General features: G+C 48.8%; 1 protein-coding gene across 3 annotated transcripts in view; it reads right to left on the bottom strand.

Annotated features, from left to right (window-relative positions):
* Nucleotides 1-24,175, bottom strand: part of elmo1 (engulfment and cell motility 1 (ced-12 homolog, C. elegans)) — a 102,311-nt gene that overhangs the window by 7,629 nt on the left and 70,507 nt on the right. For all 3 annotated transcript variants that reach the window (XM_062530304.1, XM_062530303.1, XM_062530305.1), the window contains 3 exons: nucleotides 22,598-22,734; nucleotides 4,779-4,942; nucleotides 2,559-2,671 (listed from right to left, as the gene is read on the bottom strand). In XM_062530304.1, the coding sequence (XP_062386288.1) occupies nucleotides 2,559-2,671; nucleotides 4,779-4,942; nucleotides 22,598-22,734 (414 nt within the window). The remainder of the gene's footprint in view (nucleotides 1-2,558; nucleotides 2,672-4,778; nucleotides 4,943-22,597; nucleotides 22,735-24,175) is intronic.

The raw sequence follows: 24,175 nt of genomic DNA, 5'->3' as shown, positions 1-24,175 counted from the left end.
AAGTGGGCTCGTCACCCGCTTCCACCCCTTATTGCCAATTCATTACATCATTCGATTTACGAGATTAGAGATTTGCGTTTGAGTCTGCAATGCCCACCCCCCCCCACACACACACACACCCCCGCGTGCCTCCTCTCCCCTTTATCCCTCCCCCGCTTTTCTTCCCTCACGCCCTTCGCCACAGAAGAAAAAGCGCCGCGAAGGCGAAGTGTCAGTTTTGATTTCGCTCAGCTCGCCCGAGCTTTTAAGATGGTAATGATGATACACAAGCATCTTTTGGAAAACGGTTTGAAGCTCACGCGGCCACTCCAAACTGAAAACGGAGACACGGAGGGGAAAAGAAAGGGGCTCGCAAAAAGACCGGGACATTGATTTCAAAATGGCAGCTTTAAGGAAAGAATGAAGAACGACTGACAGAGGAAATACTATTTATCTGTGGACATGGGGATTGGAATATATGGCACTTAGAGAGGATAGAGAGGGAGGAGAAAAGAGAGGGAGATGAAGAGGCGGAAGAAGAAAAAAGGGTTCAAAGGAGGCCTGACAGAGAGGGAAATAGAGACATTTTGGGCCCGTGAATGATTTAATTCGGTCTGACTGTGAGGAAGGAGCGGCCAGCTGATAAGGGCGTCTCTCGCGCTGTCTCTGCCTGTCCTCTGGCCGCCCGTCTCAAAGAGGATATTAGGGCTCGACTGCCCCCAAAACACGCCGGCACAAACCCCGTTAAAGCTCTGTCCTCTATCAAACGGCCAGCTGCTCCCTCAATGTCGGAATGTCCCGCAGAGAAGGGCACTTTAAACATTCGCCCAACTCCTCTACCCGACCCCCCCCCCCCAACCCTCCGCTTCCGCTGGCCAGGCTTAATAATAGAAGCCATAAAGAGCTCGACTGCGCAGCACATCAATTTTAAAGGCGCGTTATTCAGCGGAACAGCGAAAGCCTTTCGCTTTCATGAGAAGAGGATGCTCTCGTGCAAGCGCCGACAAAACGGGACGGCGGCCCCGGGCGCGAGCCCAATCTCCTCTAACCCCCCCCCCCCCCCCCCCCCCCCTCGCCTCTCGTCTGCTCGGGATTGTCGTGCGGATGCGACAGAGAAGCGGCCGCGGCCGAGCCCTCCGTGCGCTTTTTCCCGCTTTGCTCCTGGGGCCAGCGGCGAGCGCAATCTGAGGCTTTGTGACGGCGGCTCTCTCCGCTGTGAAAGGGTCTGCCTGCCTGACGTTCTGCTCTTCTCGGTGAACAGGCAGAGCAGAAAAGAACAGAAGAGAGAGAGAGAGAGAAAAACGAGGGATGAGAGGAGCGGAGAGGAGGCAATGCTTTCAGAAGATAGGGGGGGAATAGAATTAAGCCGTCTCCCCCACCATTACTGGGATCGATTCACGCACTTCAGAGCAATGAAAGCTCGCCGGAGCCCTCTACAGAAAGAAAGAGCAAGAGCAAAAACGAGGCAGAATAAAGAGAGAGAGAGAGAGAGAGAGAGAGAGAGCGAGAGAAAGAGAGCGAGTGCGAGTGCAAGAGCGAGATAGAGCTGAGCCGAACAAAGACGTGTGCGTGCCATTCTGAAAAGGTTTAGTCTGTGCAGCCATAAAGACACCAGACAGGAAGATGGAAGGAGCCATCTTTGCAATTAGGGAGCTTTTTGCGGCACGGAGCCGTAAGAGCGGCCCTCCTGCACCGCACCCGCAGCAGAGCAACAAAGACAGATAGAGACAGAGAGAGAGAGAGAGAGAGAGAGAGAGAGAGAGAGAGAGAGAGAGAGAGAGAGAGAGAGAGAGAGAGAGAGAGAGAGAGAGAAAAGACTGAGGCAGAGGGCTGGAGAAAAGGAAGACGGAAACCGAGAGAGAAGGAGAGAGAGAGAGGAGAGAGAGGGGGGAAAGGAGTGAGGAGGGGAGAGTATTGTGAGCCAGAGATGAGTGAAAATCAGGGTCATACAAGAGCCTGAGTGTGGTGGAGGCAAGAGGCCCAAACAAAGAGGAGGTGGAGAGATTACAGAGGGAATGGGGTGCAGAGAGAAAAGGGAGAGAGAGGGGGAAAAAGACACATAGCACATGGGACATAAAATAAGAGAGAAAAGGAGAGGAGACAAATGGAAGGATGAAGAGGAAGAGAGAGGAAGAAAAAAGAGGGAGTGAGGGATGCAACTACTAAAAGCTCACTCAAGTCAATATCTAGCATGTCATATACCTTTGGCATGATTATTATCAGGTTTTTGTTGTTATCTGGTTATTCAAGTGCTCATGTAAACGAATGCTATTCGTTATCGGTTTACTGCCTTTATCGGTTAATGAAAAATCTGTTTAACACACCTAGATTTCTGTCAATATTCTGATTTCCCTCGAGACATGTACTGTATACACCTTAACCGGATTATTCCAGTTACCCAATCATTTCCAGTAATAATTTTTTTAGAGTACACGTAAACGCACTCAACGACTTACTGTATTCATTCACAACATGAGAGAGAGAGACAGACAGAGACAGAGAGACACAGAGAGAGAGAGAGAGAGAGAGAGAGGGGGATGGAGAGATGGAGGGATGGAGGGATGGAGCGGTGTGCTTACCTTGCCTCCTGCGGCTGCTGATCTTCCTGAAGCAGGTGCCGTCACACAGGCGGTTGAGGCGCTGCTGCTTGATGAGCTCCATGATCTCCGGCTGGATCTTCTCACGGAGCTCCCTGGGCACCGAGGAGACACGGGGGAGACCAGGGTGAGACCAGGGGGAGACTCATACAGGCTCATTCTAACGCACACACACAGGCACATGCACACAGGCTCATTCTAACGCACACACACAGGCACATGCACATAGGCACATACACACACACACACACACACACAGGCACGCATATGCATACTGTATACATACACATATACACAGGCACATACACACACACACACAGGCACGCATATGCATACTGTATACATACACACACACACACACACAGGCACATACACAGGCACGCATATGCATACTACACACACACACACACACACTTCACAACTTAAATCCACTTCAGAGGATAAATTTACTCTATCTCCACTCCCCTGTTTCACAAGCACACACACACATTTATCTTACTGCGTTCCGTTCACCAGCGAGGACAGAACAAATATAATTTCAGAATACATTATAGCATTCAACTACTTCTTCAAATATATAGTTATTACGCTGTTATATTATTCTGCAGGAAGTTGGACTTGGGATTTATAATGGGAATATGTTCTCATACATAGAAACACAGCAGGGAGTGCTAAATCTCAGCACTGAAGTTTGTATCTCAACATGTGGACAGCCCAACTGTGCCCCATTATCAAGAAACACTAGCATAAGCACAGTCTCATGCGTGTATAACAGATGCATTTTGTCTTTAGATGTATACTATATGTGTATCAGTATGGCTGTGTACATGTATGTGCACACTGATGCTAGCATGTGCGCTAATGTGACTGAATTATTCATAGCCTTCATAATAAGGCATGGGCACACAACCCCTGGATAACAGCGTTTCGGTCATTAATGGGATAGTGCATGGGTAGCTGACGTTCTTGTAAAATCCCTTCTTTCATCTTCCGGAGTCTTCTATCGCTCATCTCGTTTCGGCTCCCTGATCCTCCACATTGTTAATGAGAGCGAGGGGAAAGGCTCGTTTCCCCGCATCACGCAACATCCTCATTAAATGCCGTGTTTCTCGCGGAGATTTACGAGAAGTTTTAGCCACTCAACCCCCCACCCCCACACACACACACATACACCATCACAGTGAAACGAGTAAGAAAACGACAGCCGCTGACTGTGTTGTTTTAAAATATCATTATATCAAACAGTGTGCTTCCCCTCACGTTTTATGGGTTCTGTAAAAGGGACGCAAATACCATCTCATTTTTTTTTGCTGTGGATATTTTACAGTTACTCCATAAATGAAGCACTCTTTATTTCCAATTTTACACCAAGTAAATCATTCACTTTGTCTTGAAGGTCATAATTCACTGAAGGTCAGACAGTGCTTTTAAAATGTAATCTCCAAAAAAACCAAATAATCTAAAGGGTCATGCACTGATCACCTGCGAGCCACTGCGCCCCCCCCCCAACGCCCCACTGCCATCTCTGTGGGCAGCCCTAGACCCAATTTCCAGTTTGCGTGAGCAAGAAAGTGCTTAAAATCTTGCCCGCCCCGGGGCACAAAAAAGTCGAGAAGTGGTCCAGAAAATAGAGCCGTAATAAAGACTCCTCTTAGTGTAATGAGACCAGAGTAGTTGAGTTGGGAGAACATGAGTGGGAGACTCAGAGACAGATTTGGGGGAAGTGGGGTCATTTCAGCTTATTGCTCTCGATCTCCACCTCCACCTTCCTCTCCAGTCATGCGTGGGGGGAAGCAGGTGTAGAGTGCTGTGCTGTGCTGTGCTGTGCTGTGCTGTGCTGTGCTGTGCTGTGCTGTGCTGTGCTGTGCTGACTTAGAGAGGTACACCTACCCTTCTCAACCTGCTGCGGCTCAAAGGGACATGGGTGGCTCTACTTTGTACAGTCGCTTGAAAGAGTCAAGTCAAACTTGCTCCGTGTGCTAATCATATGGGTGGCATGGCCCAATTTGATACTGATGGGATGGGTATGGAGTGTGTATACTTACAATACATGAGTGTAGAGAATATTTCTAAATGTGCATGCTTTGAACATGCATTATACCGGCATGGATGTGTGTGTGTGTGTGTGTGTGTGTGTGTGTGTGTGTGTGTGTGTGTGTGTGTGTGTGTGTGTGTGTGTGTGTGTGTGTGTGAGTGACTCACAGGATGGGCCTCGACTGGAAGTCTTCCTGGTTCATCCTCTCGGACTGGCGGATCTTGAGGATCTCGGTGTAGCTGAGGTTCTGTAGGCGGCTCTTGAACTGGTCCAGGGAGTTAGGCTTGACCGTGAGCGCTCGCATAATCTGCTCTCTCACCACCTGCATCACCTGAAAGAGACGGAGATAGAGAGAGAAAGTCAGAGTCATTGGGTGCTTCTCATTTGGGCTTTTATACGTCCTCCCTCACTCCTCGGGCCTCGATCCTCACTGATCGACATAAAGAATGATGGGGCGAAAACAATGGGATAGTCTATCCAGTGTTAGTTATAGATTAGTGGGAACGCCCCTCGAGGATCGAGCATCGAGGATCGAGGAGGCATGTTTTGAAGCACAGGCATGTTTAGAGTCAGATCTTCACATAGCACCATTTGCCTAGAAACACCAAGCACCATGACCACACATCATTTGTTTGTGTACCATGAGATCATTAGTTGATGATGTAAGACAAAGCAACAATCTTTGGTCAGCCACTTGCACCTACCCACCAACTAGAGCACACAAGGCCTGTTTGGATCTGGTACCAGATAAAGAGTTGAAGTGAAACTGCACCCTAAAATATGTTTTTTTGAGCTGTTGATTGATTGAAACACTCATAAGTGGTGAACCACACTATTACCAGGGTTAATACTGACAAAAATCGTGTTTCCACAGAAAAGTAACATTTTGTATTATTTTGTATTGGAGATATAGCTCTCCGCGCCTTCTACAGGTTGAAACATGCCATGGCATTTTGGTCCAAAATGCTGATGTAGCCCTGCCCTTCTCTGGCGACTCTACGTCACCGGGTCGTCACAAATTAGGAATGAAACGCCCCAACCTGCTGCCCTGATTACCTGTGATAAGCCATGTCTGCAGCACTCATTCCCAGATTGACACGAAATCACCATGGTTGATTGGCTGCAGCAGTGCCCTCTCTTCCAAATTTCAGAACGTCCTGCCCATTTTGAAAGCCTTTTTCAGAAATGTGAAGTGGGTGGAGTTATGGGGTGCAGTTACACTTTAATGGGGAGGGACACTGATGAGGGACACTGACACAGATGAGTCTATCAAGGTGCTTAAAGAGGACATATAATGGATGAATTGAGTATTGTAATGTGTTCTCTGATATTAAAATAGTACACATTCAACTTTGATTTATACAAAAATTAAGTCAATTGCAATTTTACAACCCCGATTAAATATTATTTTTTATATTATTTAGGCTGGGTATTGAAATGGTCCTTTTGACTAAATGGCACCCTCTTTGGCAACCCCTAGGCTCTGTTCTAATTCGCCCATTTTTTAGTGGCTATTTCGAAGTTCAAGAATTTCATATGAAGGAGGGCACAACCATTCCTCATGTTCCTGACAGGTCTTTGGTTATGCACAACCTCTCCAAATTCATCAAAACTTAGACAAAAATGGTTTCCATTTTTATGTCACCTTTAAACAACCACAAGGGGTTGGTTTTCAAGGTCACTTTCTTTCTCTAACAAAAGCTCATGTTTAGTTCAGGTCACACTGTGGCCAGCCATGAGAGCACAAAATGTCCCTTTCCCCCGAAGAGAGAAATGGTCAGACAGACACACAGACTATCCACATCCATCATCCTCCATTCTCAACGCTACTAGATTCTGTTAGAGCACGACCAAAGTAAACACTCAACCTTCCCCACGAAGGACACCTCATCCATCAGCAAGTTGCTCATCAGAAGCTTCTGAAGGCTCTCTAACACTACTCTTTCTGAAGGACATCTCATCTGTAATCTACTGTAGTTCCTAATCAGGAAACAGAAGGCAGAATCTTAACAATTAGTGCTGTGAGACCTCGTCTGTAAAGTAGGGTTCAGACCAAAGATTCCCGACGAGACGAGCCGCGACGTTCTAAAACCTTGCAACTGCGACTCAATGTGTTTAATGCTCTGCGACGGCTTGCGACTGCTTGCAACTATGCAACTTCTAATTCACACCGCTGCAACTCTCGTCGCGTCGGGAATCTTTTGTGTGAATTGGGCTCCACAGGAAGTAGAGAGCAGATGAACTGGGTCCAGTAGTTGCAGGTGTTTGGTTCCACGCCACTTTGCCCAAGTTCCCCTCCTCTTCATTTGTCTCTCTGCTCATCTGTTCATTCAATTATTGCTCTTTTCTCAACTCATTTAGTTCATTCAGTGATCTTTTTTTCCCCCTCAGCAGTTTTTCACCTACACACAAACTAGCCTGCTGAGTTTCTGTCAGCTTTCATTTTCCTTCAGAAAAGCTCCTCCGCATCGCTTAGCAACCACGGGCCACAGGGTTGATATTCTAATAAGCTGTTTGAATGTCAACACTGTCAAACACGTCAACAACATTTTCAATGGGATATATCGCACATTTGTAAAACACTTTGAGAATTCCTTTGAACACAAAGCGCCAACTACTAAAGCCACCCAACAAAGCTTTGCTGTTGTTTGTCGAGAGAAATCTATCTGGCAAGAACGTCAGTGTGCGGCTAACGGCTACGCTAACGGCTTGTGTGCAAACTAGGAGGCAGATGGAGGAGCTCTGTGGTGTTCCGTGCTAGACTGGCCAGCGCGACTGGGAGGGAGGACGAAGGCAGATGGTGCAAAGCCATTAAGAAGCCTCAGATTCAGCACTTCGGCTCTGCTTAGGAGCGGAAGAGTGGCCCCTCTCCTGTCATCTACCACCTGAATCAACGAACGGAAGCTAGGCTAACTATCAATGGTTAATGCAAAACCCTGCATCTTCCATAGGTGTGTGTGTGTGTGTGTGTGTGTGTGTGTGTGTATGTGTGTATGTGTGTGTGTGTGTGTGTGTGTGTACGTGTACGTACACTCTGGAAGTATAGAGAATGGTGAGTGGAAGACCTTGAATCTCCGGTAGGTGTGTGTTTGTGTGTGGATGTGTGTGCATGTGTATGTTTAGTGGGCACTTCGGAAGGATCAAGAATGGTGAATCCAAGACCCTGCATTTCCGGAGTGTGTGTGTTTAACCCTTTTAAGAATGGTGTCCACTACAGTGCACAGATGTATCTTGGTGGAAATTAAAAATGAAATTGAAAATTAAATATGTCCAAAAGTCATTTGGACGTGCTTGGGCAAGTATTTTTTTTATTTCTCTAATACCCCATGCATCAAAGGGTTAGGCGTGTGCTTTAGCGACAGTGGACAGCATATCACTCTGAGTTGAGCAGTGGGGTAAAACCCCACCACTCCTCCTGGCCAGTGCACCACCTCTCCAGCGCGAGTGCTAGTATGGATCTATGCTTCCCGTGACGCAGGCTACACGTCTTTGTTTGGAAGATGAAGCTCCCTCCAGAGACTGGGGGCTACTGCTGCTCAACACACCATTGGTTCAGACCCCTCAACCCCTCCATTCTGGTTCAACCAGCTAATGGCCTCCTTATGGCTTTATGGTTCACTCTCTGGAGCCCCATCCACCAGCCCTATTCTCCTAATGGTAGCACCCCCCCCCATCCCCCTCAGTACACACACAGCCATCTCCACACTCAACAAGCACACACACAGACACACACACACACACACACACACACACATATACATGCACCTTCCTGTCTAAATAACTGTGCTGGTCTCACACACAGTGTCATGCTGAAACAGCAAGCCAGATACACGCACACAGACAGACAGACAGAGACAGGACAGACAGACAGACAGACAGACAGACAGACAGACACACACACACGGCACAAGGCTGTCTCATTGTCACACTCTCGCTCATGTCTCATCTTGCTGGCAGACTCCAGGGTGTGTGTGGTTATTACAGGGTGTCATCTCATCTATTACTGAAGAAGATGAGCCCAAATATGATGGCACGGGAGGGGTTGGGGTTGGGGGGGGGGGGGGAGGGGGGGGGGGGGGGGGGGGGGGGTACAATCCCCCCCTCTAAAAACAGCTTTAAGCATTGGCTTTGGATAATCCCCTGTGCCAGTGCACCAGGAACAAACAGTAGGGGGGCGAGAGGGGAGAGGGAGAGGGCTACAGCTCCCAAATTAGGAAGCCGGGGGATGCCGCTACCACAAGACCTTAGAGACAGGCTCATACTCGTGCCCCCCCCCCCCCCCCCCCACACACACACACACACACACACACACCACACCCCAAACTAAGCCAGTAAGCCACGCTGCATTGCTGGAGCCACCCCACGGATGAGGATTTCACGTCTGATTACACAGCTTCATCCAAAACATGTCATTAAGCTTACGCCAATGACTGAGGCACTCGCTCATACACACACTCTCACACGCTCACACACACACACACACCACACACACACACACACACACACACACACACACACACACACACACACACACACACACACACACCACAGAGTGACCTCGGGCCAACAAACAGTGAGCCGACAGGCAGGCAGTGGACCGTGCTCGTCGATAGCCGGTTTGTTTACATTTAATGAGCTCGAGACTGTTAAAATCGCATCTTCTCCAGACGTCTGAGCACGGAGATGCTTGTTTACTGAGACGCATTTTTAAAGAGAGTTTGTCTGCATGAGAGTATTTTTAAGGGAGGTATACTAGTGAGAACCCGTACACAGATTTTGACATGCCTCCTCCTTGGTCCATCCAGTCCTGTCCTGGCACCGATGTCCATAGTAACCAAACGCCTGTGCTAATTGACCAGAATCGTGCAGGATTTGATCTTATGACAAAACTCTAACAACCAAAATATTAGCCAATGCTAACTGACTGGCCCCAGACCCCTACCTTTCTTTTTCTCTCTAGAAAACTGAACAAAACGAAACACAGGACTGCAGACACGGTCGAGCAACATGCATTCAGCCCACCAGATCTTTGCAATTGACATTTCTGAGCGTTGATCATTAATGGCTGAGCAAAAGTGTCCTAGTTCAAGTTGATGTATCTAAGCAAGTGTCCTTCTAGTTCAGTTCATGTATCTGCAAGTGTCCTTCTAGTTCAGTTCAAGTATCTGAGCAAGTGTCCTTCTAGTTCCAGTTCAGCTGATGTATCTAAGCAAGTGTCCTTCTAGTTCAGTTCATGTATCTGCAAGTGTCCTTCTAGTTCAGTTCAAGTATCTGAGCAAGTGTCCTTCTAGTTCCAGTTCAGTTGATGTATCTAAGCAAGTGTCCTTCTAGTTCAGTTCATGTATCTGAGCAAGTGTCCTAGTTCAGTTCATGTATCTGAGCAAGTGTCCTTCTAGTTCCAGTTCAGTTGATGTATCTAAGCAAGTGTCCTTCTAGTTCCAGTTCAGTTGTAAGCAAGTGTCCTTCTCTCTGGCCACTCTCGGCCAGCCCCTCCCCGTTTGGCTCCAGACTGCCAATCACACCTGATAACCATTCAGTATGCTGTTGCCCACGGCAATCAGGGCATGCAAGATTTATCGCAAGAGCCTCACGTCTTTCTCTGCCCTTTTTTTTTTGGTTTTAATTATAGCCTCGTTCAGCTATCCATCATAAATTCACACATGTGCCGTCCTCCGCCCCCCACCGACCCGACACACACACACACACACACACACACACACACACACTCTCTCTCTCTCACACACACACACACACACATAATTAACACTCGCATTATTCTCCTCCTACCGTTACTAAAAGTCTATCAACTGTGGCTGGAGTGGGAGGGTTCATTATTTACCGGGGGACAGCAGTGACTTTGGCTTGACTTTCCTCCATACTGACAACTCTGGAGATTGAATGACATATAAACCTTTACCCAACAGCACACACCCCCTCACAACTCCACAGTTACTGCCAGTCACGCCAGCTCAAAACACATCACATCTGATGCATGCTCTCTTCTTATAGGAAAATAGATGCGTCCCATTCAAACACTGTTCCATTTTTTTCTGTATTCGTATTTAACATTGAGTATAAATGAGCCTTTATTGTGTATATGTGCACTGGAATGGAGCCGTCAATTGGTGCCATGCATTACAAAACACAATATTCAACAAGACTTGAATGGAGACCACAGTGCAGAATTGCAGCCGTACGAGATGACAGGTCGCGTATCTGGGCAAAATACAAATCCACACAGTGCAGTTGAATAATTAAAGGAATGCTCAAGTCTCCTTTAGGGCAATGTGGTACTCACCACCCCCCCCCCCCCCCCCGGCCCCCTGTCTCCGCCCTTAATGAAAGCACTCCAAAACACCAGCCCTGATTTCTGACAAACCATGGCTGATGAGGAGGCCTCTCAAAAAATCAACACGCGCACACACACACCTCCCCTTCCTTCGAGTCCAATCAGTCATCAGCATGGTTCCATCCAGAGGCTGGCACTAGCCGCACGTCAGCGTGACACACGCTGGCAGTCGTCCATGTGGGCGGGCGGGCGAGCGAGCAGTTTCAAGGGGGGAGTGTGGGGGGTTAGGGAGGAAATCATCACCCACCCACCACCTCCCTCCTTCATGCCAATGGGTGGAATCGACAAGCATGTAACAACCATATAAAAAATGGCCGTGCCCACTTCACACGTGTCGTCAGTCACCCCCTTCAATTCACCCCCTTCTCCTCTTTTTTTCCATTCATTCATTCACCCACTATACTGTACATACTTCTTTCTTTCTTTTTTATTCCTTCCTTTCATTCCTTTGTCTTTTCTTTCTTTTTCATTCACTCATTCATTCATTCATTCTTTCTTTCTTTCCTCCTCCACTAGTCTCTCCTTCTCCTTCTCCCTATCCTCTCTCTCTCGCTAGTGGTTCACTCTGGGGGGGGCAGTGGCTTCCTAGCTCTCACACAACCACACTCTCGCTGATATGCTAATGTAGTTGTAATAAATAAATAAATAAATAAATAAATCAAACACAACGCTCCCCCACAGCCTCCACTGTCAATTAACTGCAGCTCACTTCAAAGTTCAGGAAGCGGAACCATTAGCAAGAAAAGAAAGGAAATACACACATACAGACGTGTGCACATACGTGTGCGCGCGCACACACACACACACACACACACACACACACACACACACACGAAACAAGGAGATGTGAGGTGCTATTTTTAAATGCGCAGGCAATTTGAGCAAAAGAGAACTGAATATTCCCTCTGTTCATTGACGAAAAAAAATCTACAATAATGAGGCCTTTTCTGTTCTCCCATTAATTGATTGAATTAGTAATGACTCGATTGCAAATGAGACAGAGCTCCAGCCTTGCTGGTCAGCACTGTGTGAGTGGGAGTGTGTGTGTGTGAGTGTGTGTGTGTGTGTGTGTGTGGTGACGGGTGTTACCTACAAGGTAATTGGACTAACTAGCACTATGTGTCCGAGATCAATAGACTGTGGCGATGTAGTCTCTGGTCAACTCTCTGACACCAGCTCACAGTACTGTAGCTCTCTCTCTCTCTGACACCAGCTCACAGTAGCTCTCTCTCTCTCTCTCTCAACAAATAGTCCCTCGCCCATGCCAAGGCGTGCTCTCAGCTGGCATGGGATGGCATCTGTGCTCGGCTGTGGGTGTCGGCTCGGCTGCCACCGCGGGGGGGTTGAGTTGTGATGAAGTCGCGACGCTGCCATTTTTAGAAGGCACGGCGCTGCATGGGTGTGCAGGCCTTATTTTCTTCGTGTCATTTTTCTTTTTATGTCTCCTTCAGGGAATTACTGAGCAGGAGACGAATGGAAGCCCTGGACTCACCAGGGAAGCTATTGATGGAGAGGAGCGAGGGAGAGTGTGCAGACTAGCACATCTATCTATAAAGACACATACACACACCACACACACACACACACACACACACACTGACTGCTTAAGTGTGGTGTGAGCGCTCTACTCAGTCAGTGTGTGTGTGTGTGTGTGTGTCGGACAAGAAGTACAGGTGTTTGAGTGTCTTTGTGGTGTGTGCTTAAGTGTGGTGTGAGCGCTCTAACTCACACACCACAAAGACACACAAACACCTGTACTTCTTGTCCGACACACACACACACACACACACACACAAGAACAGGGGACAAGCACTAACCAAATGTTTCTCTCACACAAAACAAACACACACATTTAAGAGAATAAGTATCCAGGCGAACAAGTGTGTGAGCTCATTAGCATGGTGGATGATATGATCCCAGCACTAGGCAGGCCTGCGAGGTGAGGCTGCTCTCTCTGCTGGTGTTGGTTCCTACTCTGGGCTTAGAGACTAGAGTCTTCCCCTTGGGCCTACAGCACAAAGCAAAAGAGGCTCTTCCCTCTTGTCTGCATCGATCCCATCCATGGCGCAGGCCATTGCACCCCCACACACTAACTCACCAACACACACACACACACACACACACACACACACACTCAAGGCTGACACAACCACGAAGACACTTGCAAGGATGCACGTACACACACACACAGCCAAACAAACACATGTCCACCCCACACACACGCACATGCACGCATGGATGCACGCATTTACACAAAAGTCTGCAAAACAAGCACGCCAAACATGCCTGGGGGGCCCAAGTGCACCACACGCAGACGAGGAGGAAGAGGGGAGATATAAATAACTCGTCTGAGAGAGACCCGGCGCAAAATCCAATAAACCAAGAAAATTGTATTTCGAGAGATTCACGTGATCACGATTTTCCATGTATTGATTGGTACTGGCAGGCAGCCTCTCCAGCAGAGGGAAAGAGGGAGAGAGAGAGAGAGAGAATGAGCGAGAGAGGGAGAAAGAGAGAAAGAGGGATGGAGAGAGAGAGAGAAAGAGAGAGAGAGTGTTAGTGAGAGAGAGAGGCATGCTGTGCACCCAGCTACCCAGTGGGTGAGTGGCAAGGCCACAGCAGCGTGCTGGTGTGTGCCAATGCAAGGCCACAGCAGCGTGCTGGTGTGTGCCAATAACGAGCTTGGGGGATACGGAGTGTACGTGCGGCGTGCTCACCTCAACTGCTATTCTCCCACTAACGCTTTTACAGCTGTTGCTTTTTAAAAATTATCATTTATTAGCATCCTCCTGTTCTCTACAGGCTTTGGCAGCACAGCATGTGAATGGGTGCTAACAAGACCATGGTCAACTTGGGAGAAACATGAACACTGCGTAAGAGAGAGAGAAAGAGAGTGCAGAGAGAGAGAGTGAGAAAGAGAGGAGAGAGAGAGAGAGAGAGAGAGTGAGAGAGCGAGCATGAGAGACAGAGAGAGATAGGGAACAAGGGAGAGGGTGCGAGATCCAAAACTGACTGAGAGGTAGCTAGTTTGACAGAGGGAGGGGGTGTACTAGGGGGAGGCTGTAGTCAGAAGCTTGGGGGTGGGAGTGTGAAAGTGTGTGTGTGTGTGTGTGTGTGTGAAAATATGAGAGATGGTGAGGATGTGTATGTCTGTGAGCGCAGGAATATGGCAGTGTATTCTCTCTCGCTCCCTCCCTTTCTCTCTCTCTCTCTTCCTCTCCTCCTCTCACTCTGTCCACCGATGCTGCCATATCTTGGAAAGCAGCGATCAATGAACTGAGCCTCGTTCTTCACCACAGCCATTCAAAGCCATTTCCAAGATCCACAAGATGGACAGGCCCCCCACCCCCACCCCCTCAACCAATACATACACACACACACACACAAATAGGAGGAAGTGTGAGTAAGAGGTGAGATGGTTCCACCATAGTGGAAAATGATTAAATCTCTATAACTTCACCTAGGCCATACGCAAGAATTACGCAAATTATCATTACTTGTGCTTTGCTACACATTAGACTACAATAAGACTGTATACTATCAAACATACAGCAGTATGGCAGTTGCACAGATTCTATACAATGCTGTAGCCACGGTTATGGTTATGTAGTAGTGGGTAGAGTATTTACTGTGCTTCCAATGTTAAGTTCATCTGACTGCATTTCACCAACGACCATCAGTAACCCAGACAAGCTGTTCTTTAAAATCCCCTCACTCCGAATATTGGTGTTGCCCTGGTGTGAGGTAAAATTGTGCATGCATGCATGCATGCATGCATGTGTAGTCTCTGTTTGCGCGCGCACGTGTGTGTGTGAGAGGGTGTGCGTGTGTGTGTTTGTGTCGAGCATGCTGCCGTGTTAATCGCCGGTGGTGGGGGTGTGGGGTGGGGGTGGCTGAAAAGCTGCCCCTAACCTGATTAGGGGGGTGAGGGGAGGGCTGAGCGGCGTGGCCACCCTGAGTGCCTTCTGCCCAACGCCAAGCCCCTCCACTCCATCTGTCTGCCAGCGGCACCTCGGCGCTCCGCACCTCCCCTCACCTCGACTCGCGTCCCAACCCCACGTACACCCATGCCAACCCCCCACGCACCCCCATGCCAACCCCACACAGCCCCATGCCAACCCCACGCACACCCCCATGCCAACCCCACGCAGCCCCATGCCAACCCTACGCACACCCCCATGCCCCCATGCCAACGCGGCACAGCCCAGCTCGGCTCAAAGTCCCACGCCGCATCCAGGCAACGGCGCAAACAACCTTCCTCTCTCTCCCTCTCTGTCAGTCAGTTTTCCTCCCAACTCACTCAGCCAGCCAGCCATCACCCCCGAAGACATGCACTCATGTACACACGCATGCACGCACACACACACACACACACACACACACACACCCTCACACACACACACACACGCGCTTTCATGTTCACTCCTCTCGGCACTCGTTCTCTCTCCCTCTCCATCAATCATCAATTCAGAACAGCGTGATTTCCCTCTTCCCTTCCACTTCCATCTATCTACCCCCCCCCCCTTTTTTTCTCTTCCTCTATTCGGAGTGGAGGACTCCCCGTGGTACTCACATGGAATGGTCACCTCCATGGTTACGAGCAGCTGCGCTCCACTCCACTCTCCGCTGGCGGCCGTCGGCAAGGAGGAGGAGGAGGAGGAGGAGGAGGTTGGGGTTGGGGGGGGGGGGGGGGGGGGGGGTTAGGGAAGGGAAGCGCCGAGGTGGCTAACGTGGAAGCTAACGCTGGCTAACGCGCGCACACACACACACTCCCGCGCGCTTACTCGCTAAGAGAGCTAGCGGACGAAGCTGTTGCGCTTCTCGGCAGAGAGAAACAAAAACGGAGAGATTAAACCAACGGGGGTGAAGAAGGAAAAGCCAACAGGCTGGGGAGAGAGCGTGCAGCCTCTCCCTCTCTCTCTCTCTCTTTCTCTCCTCTCAGCTCATCCCTCCTGCGAGCAATTCTCCCTCTCTCTTCTCTCTCTCTTCTCTCTCTCTCTCTGTTTCCCTCTCGCTCGTTCTCTCTGGCTGGTTTGGCGCTCAGAGAAACGCTGTCTGGGAGAAGGGATCGGCACGGCAGCTCCGCTTATGTTGATTTGCGCGTTCGAGCCGCGATTGGGCAGACGCGGCTGCGCTCTCAGCCAATCGGACGCGCCGGAGGAGGAGGGCTCACACATGGGGGTTGGGTGGAGGGAGAAGGACAGAGGGGAGGGATGGAGGGAGGGAAGGAGGGATGGAGGGAAGGGAGGGAGGGAGGGAGAGAGGGGAGGGGGGAGGGGAGAGAGAGTCAGAGGGGGGGGAGGGGAGGCAGTGAGAGTGGTGGCTGAGACGGGAGTTCAGCTCTGGCTATACTGGGATGAGAGTGCCGCTTCACTGTGCCTGGCTAGGGATGGTGACGGGGTGGAGGCAGCGGAGGGTGGAGGGGGGGACAGGGACAACTGCATCCCAGCCGAGGCTTGTCAATTTTGGGCTTAGTGGGAAGAGTGAGTGGGGTATTTGTCGCATCCAAGCTCACACACACACACACACACACATACAGTAGACACACACACACACACACACACACACACACACACACACACACACACAACCACAAAGGCTTTCACATACACATAGGCGGACAGACACTCAGGCTCACAAGCAGCAAACACCAGACGTTTCATCTTGTCGTGTAGAGGCAGGGGTAGCAGCGACTGGAAGATGGTAGCCATGGCAACAGGAGAAACGTGCTTTTTTTCACTCCCTCTCTCTCTCTCTCTCCCTCTCTCAGAATTTTCTGCCCTGGGAGCAACAGCGTCAGACCTGCCTCTTCCTTCCCTTCCACAGCCCTGACTACACAACCACTCACAGGATGTGACAGGTGTGTGTGTGTGTGTGTGTGTGTGTGTGTGTTTGTGTGTCTGCCCAAAGGTAGCCTGTTTAAGTTGAACTGAACCTAAGAATTGTATGATGCATATATGTATGTGGGTTTGGGTGGGTCTCCAGGCAGTGTTTTGGTTTGTGCTTTTGGCATGTACTGTGCTTGTTTCTGTGGTTTCCATTGTGTCTGTGCCTTAAGCGGTACATATGTATGACCGAAATATGTTATAATTACTCTACACAGACACATGAATGTGTGTGTGTGTGTGTGAAGAGAGAAGAGGTGAGTACAGATATTTAAGGACGAAAAAAATGAGAAAACTGTGTCTGTGTCTGTGTGTGTGTGTGTGTGTGTAAATAATAATGCTTGCTGGGCCACAAGAATGTGCATGGAGGTTTGTGTGGAGCATCGAGCATGTGTGGCGAAGGGTGCTGTGCAAGATCACCCTTAGAATTACGGCAAGTCCAACAACAGTGCGCGAGCAGAGCTGCGTTCGTCCTTGTAGTCCCTCTGGGTTATGTTTACTTCACTGGGTATTTTTAACAGAGGAGCATCTGGTTCTCTCTCTCACTCTCTCTCTTTATGTGTGTGTGTGTGTGTGTGTGTGTGTGTATGCATGTATGTCAACAAGCACATACACATCAACATGCTGTCACAACATATTTCCTCTTGAGGAAAGCAGAGGCTGTCAGATCTAACGCACTTTGTTCAACGTGACATCAGAAACACATTAACATATCCCTACCCATTTAGATTGTTCAAATAACAACCAACAGTGACACTACCCATCTACCACAGCGCAACATGGTGACTGGTGTGTATGACAGCACAAGGGCTCTTATCTTGAACCAATTTTTGACCAAAATAATATGGTGTCCATATGCTGTTCCTCACAGTTACACAACATACAGTATTACACTGCAAACAACACTACACTACAAGAGGGTACAATCATACTGTGAAAAGGCCGCCCTAAAATTGCCATAAAAATGACCACTACATATCCAAAAACATTATACATTACACATCACGCAACACACACACACACACACACACACAATCAAATATATTCCGAAGGTGGGCATAATTTCCGCCGAAACATCCCACCCCACGTATCAAACAATTTACACCTCATCCTCATTTAAGACCGCAACATCCACCCCTGCAGGCTTCCTGTATTTACATCCCCATCTGTAGTCCCTAATGCAAAGGCTAGCGGCTGGCCCTAAATGTCAGTCCGCCTGTTCAACCGGCGCTGGTAATTGGGGCTATTTTTAGCCGCGGCCGCGCCACTGCAGATGTACTGAAGGTAGAGCAGCAGCAGCAGCAGCAGCAGCAGGCACAGTGGTAGTGGTAGCGGTGGCGGCGGTGGCATATGCGCGGTGCGTTGTCGTCGCCGTTGTCGGCGGCGGCGGCGGCGGCTGATAGGCCGTCCTGCTGCCGCGGGTGACAGCGCGTGACGGAGCAGGGGCTCTAATTGAATCGGCTTCTCCGGTCCTCGGGCGCCCGTCTCTCCCACGCAAACAACGGGGGAGCGAGCGGAGTGTGTCACCGAGCATCTCTACTCTTGTGTGTGTGTGTGTGTGTGACACCTCGTGTGTGTGTGCGTGAGAATGAACTTTCGAATGAACGCAGGCCTGTGTATGCTTGCAGATTGATGTGAAGTGCATCTTTAGCCTGACCATGGATGGGCAAGTATTTGTTGTTTTGGTAAGTGGCATGTCCATGCATGTGGATGATTGATTGTTTATTGCATGTCAGCGTTGTATGTGTGTGTGTGTGTGCAGTGTGTGTGTGTGCGTGCAGTGGGGGCATCTAATCCCTCCGTTTCAATCACGATCCCCCACCCCTCCTGTATTAGCAGCTCTTGGCCCAGAGGTGTCCGTGACTCATCGCGTGCCGAGGCAGCCACAGATGAGGCCGGGGCGACTCTCGCCCAGCCCGGCCTGCCAGACATGACAAGCCGATTACCCACGCCGGTCATGAATCCCCCGAGCTGTCATGCAGGCCTGCTTTCATTAATAAAACATACCGTTGACGTTTCACATCCCTCACGTCCCTCAACCCCGCCAGCGTCGTCCTCCCCCCCCCCCCCCCCCCCCCCCCCCGCCAAGGAGAGATGCGGCCAGACCTTTTGTCCATCCCTTAAGTCCGGCAAAAAAAAAAAACGTAGCTGGCCTACTTTGCGATGACTTTGTGATGAGCTGCGTCTTAGTTAAACATTTTGCAGGGCAGCTTTTGGCGCTTTGCGGTCATGGATGGGAGCCAGCGATCCTTGTTCTCAGGTACGGATCTGAAATACGCCTCTAATAAGGTCAAGAGCATCGCCCTTCTGCTGCCAAAGCAAGTGGCATGCTGCTGTGATTAAGGTCAGTGGGCACCTATTTTCTATTTGGGACTAATTTATGCCCAGTAATAACAAGCTACTTGGGCTTATCACTTCCAGACACAATAGTTGCTCTGCACGTTGGCGAACTCGGCCAGCGTGAATGAAATCAAAAATTAAATCGGCCTCGTGGTACAACAGTGTGCTTCAGTTCAGAACACTGAAGGTCACCCACCCACTGAGGGACTAATAAAAACGACACTGTGACTCTCCAGTTTCCAATACAATTGGTTCTTCTCATCCAACATCACAATACAAATATGTAATCAGGAAGCTATCTTATAAAGAGCTCTGTGGCGTATTAGAATATAACTCTTGCAGTGCTCTAGAGCGCTGAGATTAAGGCCTTTCTTAATCAGATTCATTGCAGTTCTACACTAAAATACAAATAGCCAGGGGTCAGTTAGGGATTGTGGGAGATGTAATGGTCCCATGAATCTCTAAACTGAATTATGCTGCTTGCTACGCCACATACATTTAAAGGGGGACTTACTGACATCAGCTCAAAAAGTATGTGGAACTATACAGAAACTCTTCCAAAGAATTCAAATGAATACAGAATGGGCAGCACTGCCGACTCCCTGAGTGTTACCACCGGGCACTACCACCGGGCACCATCCCCACTGGGCGCTACCACTGGGCACCATCCCCATCGATAGGGCTGTGCAATTAATCAAATTAATCGATTAATCGTGATTATGACTTCCAACAATTATGAAAATAACATTAAAAAAATATTTTGCTGCATTCAACAATGCTCTCCTTTTGTCTTGCGATTTCATAGTGTAGTTTTCCTGCTGGATTATAATTAATTGATTCAAAATAAATACAAATTTTGAATAAGATAATAGTTCCAAAATCACTGAGTAATCACGTTTAATAATCGTGATCTCAATATGGAACAAAATAATCGTGATGATGATTTTTACCATAATCGAGCAGCCCTACCAAAGATCCTTCATTACATTCAAACTCCGCTTTAACCCTCTCTGGCCCTACCCACCGGGCACCACTTCAGCTCTGCCTCGCTGGGCCTCTCATGGTCCTGCCAGGCTCTCCGCACCCACGACTCCCGCTGCTGCCACGGTGGCAGCTGAGCCGGGCATCTCTGGCTCTTGATCAACATAAATAAAGAAAAAAAGGGCCACCTCACTGTGGCCTCGCGCCAAGCCGAGCCGAGTCGAGCCGAGTGAGGGAGCGAGCGAGCGGCCAGCACTGCCCACTGCTGAATTAGCATTTATTCTCAATTAGACCATCACCTCCGAGTCACCGCTCTTAATGAACACCCAGCGGAACGGTGATGTGCACTGGCCCGTGCAGTGTGTGTGTATGTGTGTGTGTGTGTGTGCGTGTGTGAGACACACACACACACACACGCATAAACACACTCACTCAGCAGAGAGGTGCACTGCTCGGCCACTAGCTCACTGCTGAGAGGGTCTGGCAAGTCCCTCTGTCTTTATGATTTAGTGCAGACAACAGCAGCATTACCGCACTGCTGGCTTGGCAAACAAACACCACATCCCTCCCAAACCCCAACACACACTACACTAGGAGCCCATCCTGAAACACAGGCTCCTTCAGCCTCACGCCACCTTGGGCAGCAGCTCCTTCCAGTCGATTCAAATTCGGTGTGGCTTCTGGTGTGGGTTGTTGTGGCAGCCGACAAACTCAGGAATTGCCCTCAGATGCAGACGAAGCGATTATAACCGAGACTGGAGAGACGTGATCACTTGTTGCTTCCAAGGCAGCCAAAGTGTGTGGTGCCTCTGCTATGCACTAAAATACGTTTCAATTAGGCAGCCCTTCCGTTTTGTGGCTCTTATCAAATTCTGAAAAAAAAAAAACGAACAAACTCTGCAATTTCATTTAAATCCAAACACCTTGTAACGTGACGAGGTATGTTTCATTCTTCGGCTAAATCGAAGGCAGTCGACGCCTCCATCTCTCTGTGCGAGGCCTTCTGATGGAATTATCCGCCGGTAAATGAGACCGAGAGCAGACGACGCGGATTCTCCCGTTCGTTCGCCGACGCCGCCTCTGCCGCTGCTGGCGGTGTCGGCTTTCAAATCGGTACTCATCTCCCTGCCAACTCATTATTCGCCAAACAACGGGTCTGTGACTCACACGTCTGCTGCTCGTGAGCTTTTTCCCTCAAAACTCCGCGCTTGCCACTTTCGCTTTCTCCCTCCGTTTCTCTCTCTCTCTCTCCCTTTGTTTCTCCATGCAAGTCTTTTGTGGCGATGCAAAGGAGCGCTGGATCTGGAGTGACGGAAGTCGAGTCGTGGTCGGAGCCGGGATATGGAGCAAGAGGTTCAGATGACAAGATGCACTTTCATCTGCGTGGAATTCGGGAGTCCCTCTAATCAATAGATTAACAGATTGTGTGTGTGTGTGTGTGTGTGTGTGTGTGTGTGTGTATGCAGTTCCGTTGTTTTTTTAATGAGGACGGAACACACATAAAGGGGAAAGACTCTCCGGGGCTGGGGGTATATCTCTGGCGTGCTTCCTTTTCGTAAGACAACGGCAGTGATTAATTTAATCGGCGTGACCAGGGAAAAATGCACTCGGGGGAGGCATTTAAAAGATGCAATTTCATGTCCACGCATTCTAATTAAGCGCAAATATTAAACTCTTTGTTAAAAAGTCAAGCTTTCATTAGGAGCTTCCACTGCAGACTGAATAATTGTGTAAACATTGTCTAGGCAAATTTACACGGCAATCGTTTTTTTCCCTTGTCTCAGCTTCTCAAACTTAGTTCCGTAGAGTTTGTGAAAGCACCGTTTCCATTTCAGGGCTGTAATTGCTCTGGTCCCATAGTTCCTCAGTTAGATTAGGAAGGGGAGAGCATTAGCAATGCCAGTGTTAATGGGTTGACTGCCTGAGAGGATAACGTGCATTGAAATGTAGATGGCCTATGGTCACTTCGTCAGAGTTTAGTGACCACTAGGTACAATTCTGGACAAGATTAAGCCAAAATGCCTATTTGATAATTACCAAAATAACTTGAGTTATTTATAGACTTGGCTTAGATGCATTTGCGATTAAAACCACCATGTCATCCGCTATTTCATGTCCAACCACTACCTACATTATACAGTCACAGCATCGCTTTGTTGTGTTGGGTTTGGTTTTGTGCACAATGTACTAAATTTGTATCGCATACTTAGGTCAGGGCTGACAGACAGGAAATGATCTGTGCCTGAAATGATCCGATACATTCAAAGACAATATATAGAACAGCCTTTCTTGACATCGTTCCTTGGCGAGCTCAAGGCACCACGCCTGAACTCTATCAGGCCTGTTAGGCGCTAAACCCTATAGGTGCGACATGAATAAACACATGTCCAGAGTGTTTTAGTATGTAACGCTGTTGTGTTGTGGTCAGTACCTTGTTGAAGTCCTCGGAGGTGGCCCTCATCTCCTTCCAGGTCTTGTTGAGCAGCTGTATGCAGATGCAGAAGAACTCCTCGAAGGAGCGGTCGTGGGTGAAGAACATGGGGTGGAAGTCGTGGCAGTTCTCGCTCGCTGCAGGGAGAGACCAGAAGATGTTAGAGCACAGCAGAAGAGGATGTTAAGCACAGCAGACAACATGCTGGGATGTGATATACCATTTTTTTTTTTTTATCTGAAAAGGCCAGAAAACGCCAGCGTTTTCCAGCTTTTTCCATTTCATTTCATTTCATTTTTCAACGACAACTCTGACACTAACCCTAACCATCAGTTGGGCAGCCTCTTGGTCGGCCATATTACAAATTCAACAGCTTGACTGGCATCACACATTTCAGCACTCAATGTTCTTATTAGAATTTAAAAAGTATTGACATAGTGTATAACAGCATCGAACATATGTGTCAAATATAAAAAATGGCATACACCGAATGCTTGAATTTCTAACATTTGCATAAAAGCAGTCAGTCAACGACCAGTATCGCCATCGGTCAGTGTTTTCATGAGAGAAGCTATGGTTGGTGTTGCCCATAAACTTTCATTTGACTTGTTTCACTTCATCACATGTTTGTCAATTCATTTACACATTCATCTCAATCACCCATTGAAGCACATGGCAGTAAGAAGTACATGCATCCTTTCAGAAATAGAAACTGAAGGGTGTCCCTTGACAGGGAGGTTGAGGAGAGTTTCTCTCGCTCTCTCACTTTACATACAGAGTTCTCTTCATTCTAGCTTTAGGCGGAACAGAATGGTGGGATGTTTTGCTCGCACTCTCGGATGTACACTGTTGTGAGTGAGAACTTCCAGGCACTAACACACACACACACACACACACACACGTGACGCCTATTTTAGCAAGGCCTTTCAAGCCTCACATGGCTCCCTGCCTGGGAGCGTCCACCCGGTGGGCAGGCACACACACACACACACACACACACACACACACACACTGGAGACAGACGGAGGCAGCTTGCGTCTGCTGCACACTTCCACGACTGCTGCCTCCCTCGGAGGGAGGCTCCTGGCAACGGAGACGCTAGCGCGGGAAAGCACCGGAGCAGGCTCGCTCTGCACACTGCACTCCTACACATGCATACACGCGTGCTCACACACACACACACACACACACACACACACACACACACACTCACACAGTTGAGTTATATATGGAACTTGGAGGCAGAGGTTGGTGCTATTCCATTGTGTAGACCACTTCAGTTCGTGACAAAGTGCAACTCCATTATTGAGAAATCCAACTTCTGTGATATGCGCCTCAAACGAGGAGGAGTGTACTGTAGATGAGGACTGTAGATGAGGACTCTCTTTTAACAGCCTGTGATGTTTCATAGTTCGACTTCTGCCGAAAAAAGTAATGGCACAATATCTTCAAAGTCATGGGACGGAATTACAATCTATCGAGGCAGTAAAATTGCTGCAACTGGGAACCCTGCTGCACAACAAAAAGAGAGTCTGTGGAAAATTAAAGTGGGAAAGTGGGAACATGGGAACGTGACGT

This window comes from Sardina pilchardus, chromosome 24 (genome assembly GCF_963854185.1).
Source record: "Sardina pilchardus chromosome 24, fSarPil1.1, whole genome shotgun sequence".
NCBI lineage: Eukaryota > Metazoa > Chordata > Actinopteri > Clupeiformes > Clupeidae > Sardina > Sardina pilchardus.
Note: the sequence above shows the minus strand (reverse complement) of the source record. Positions and strands in the feature narration are given on the sequence as shown.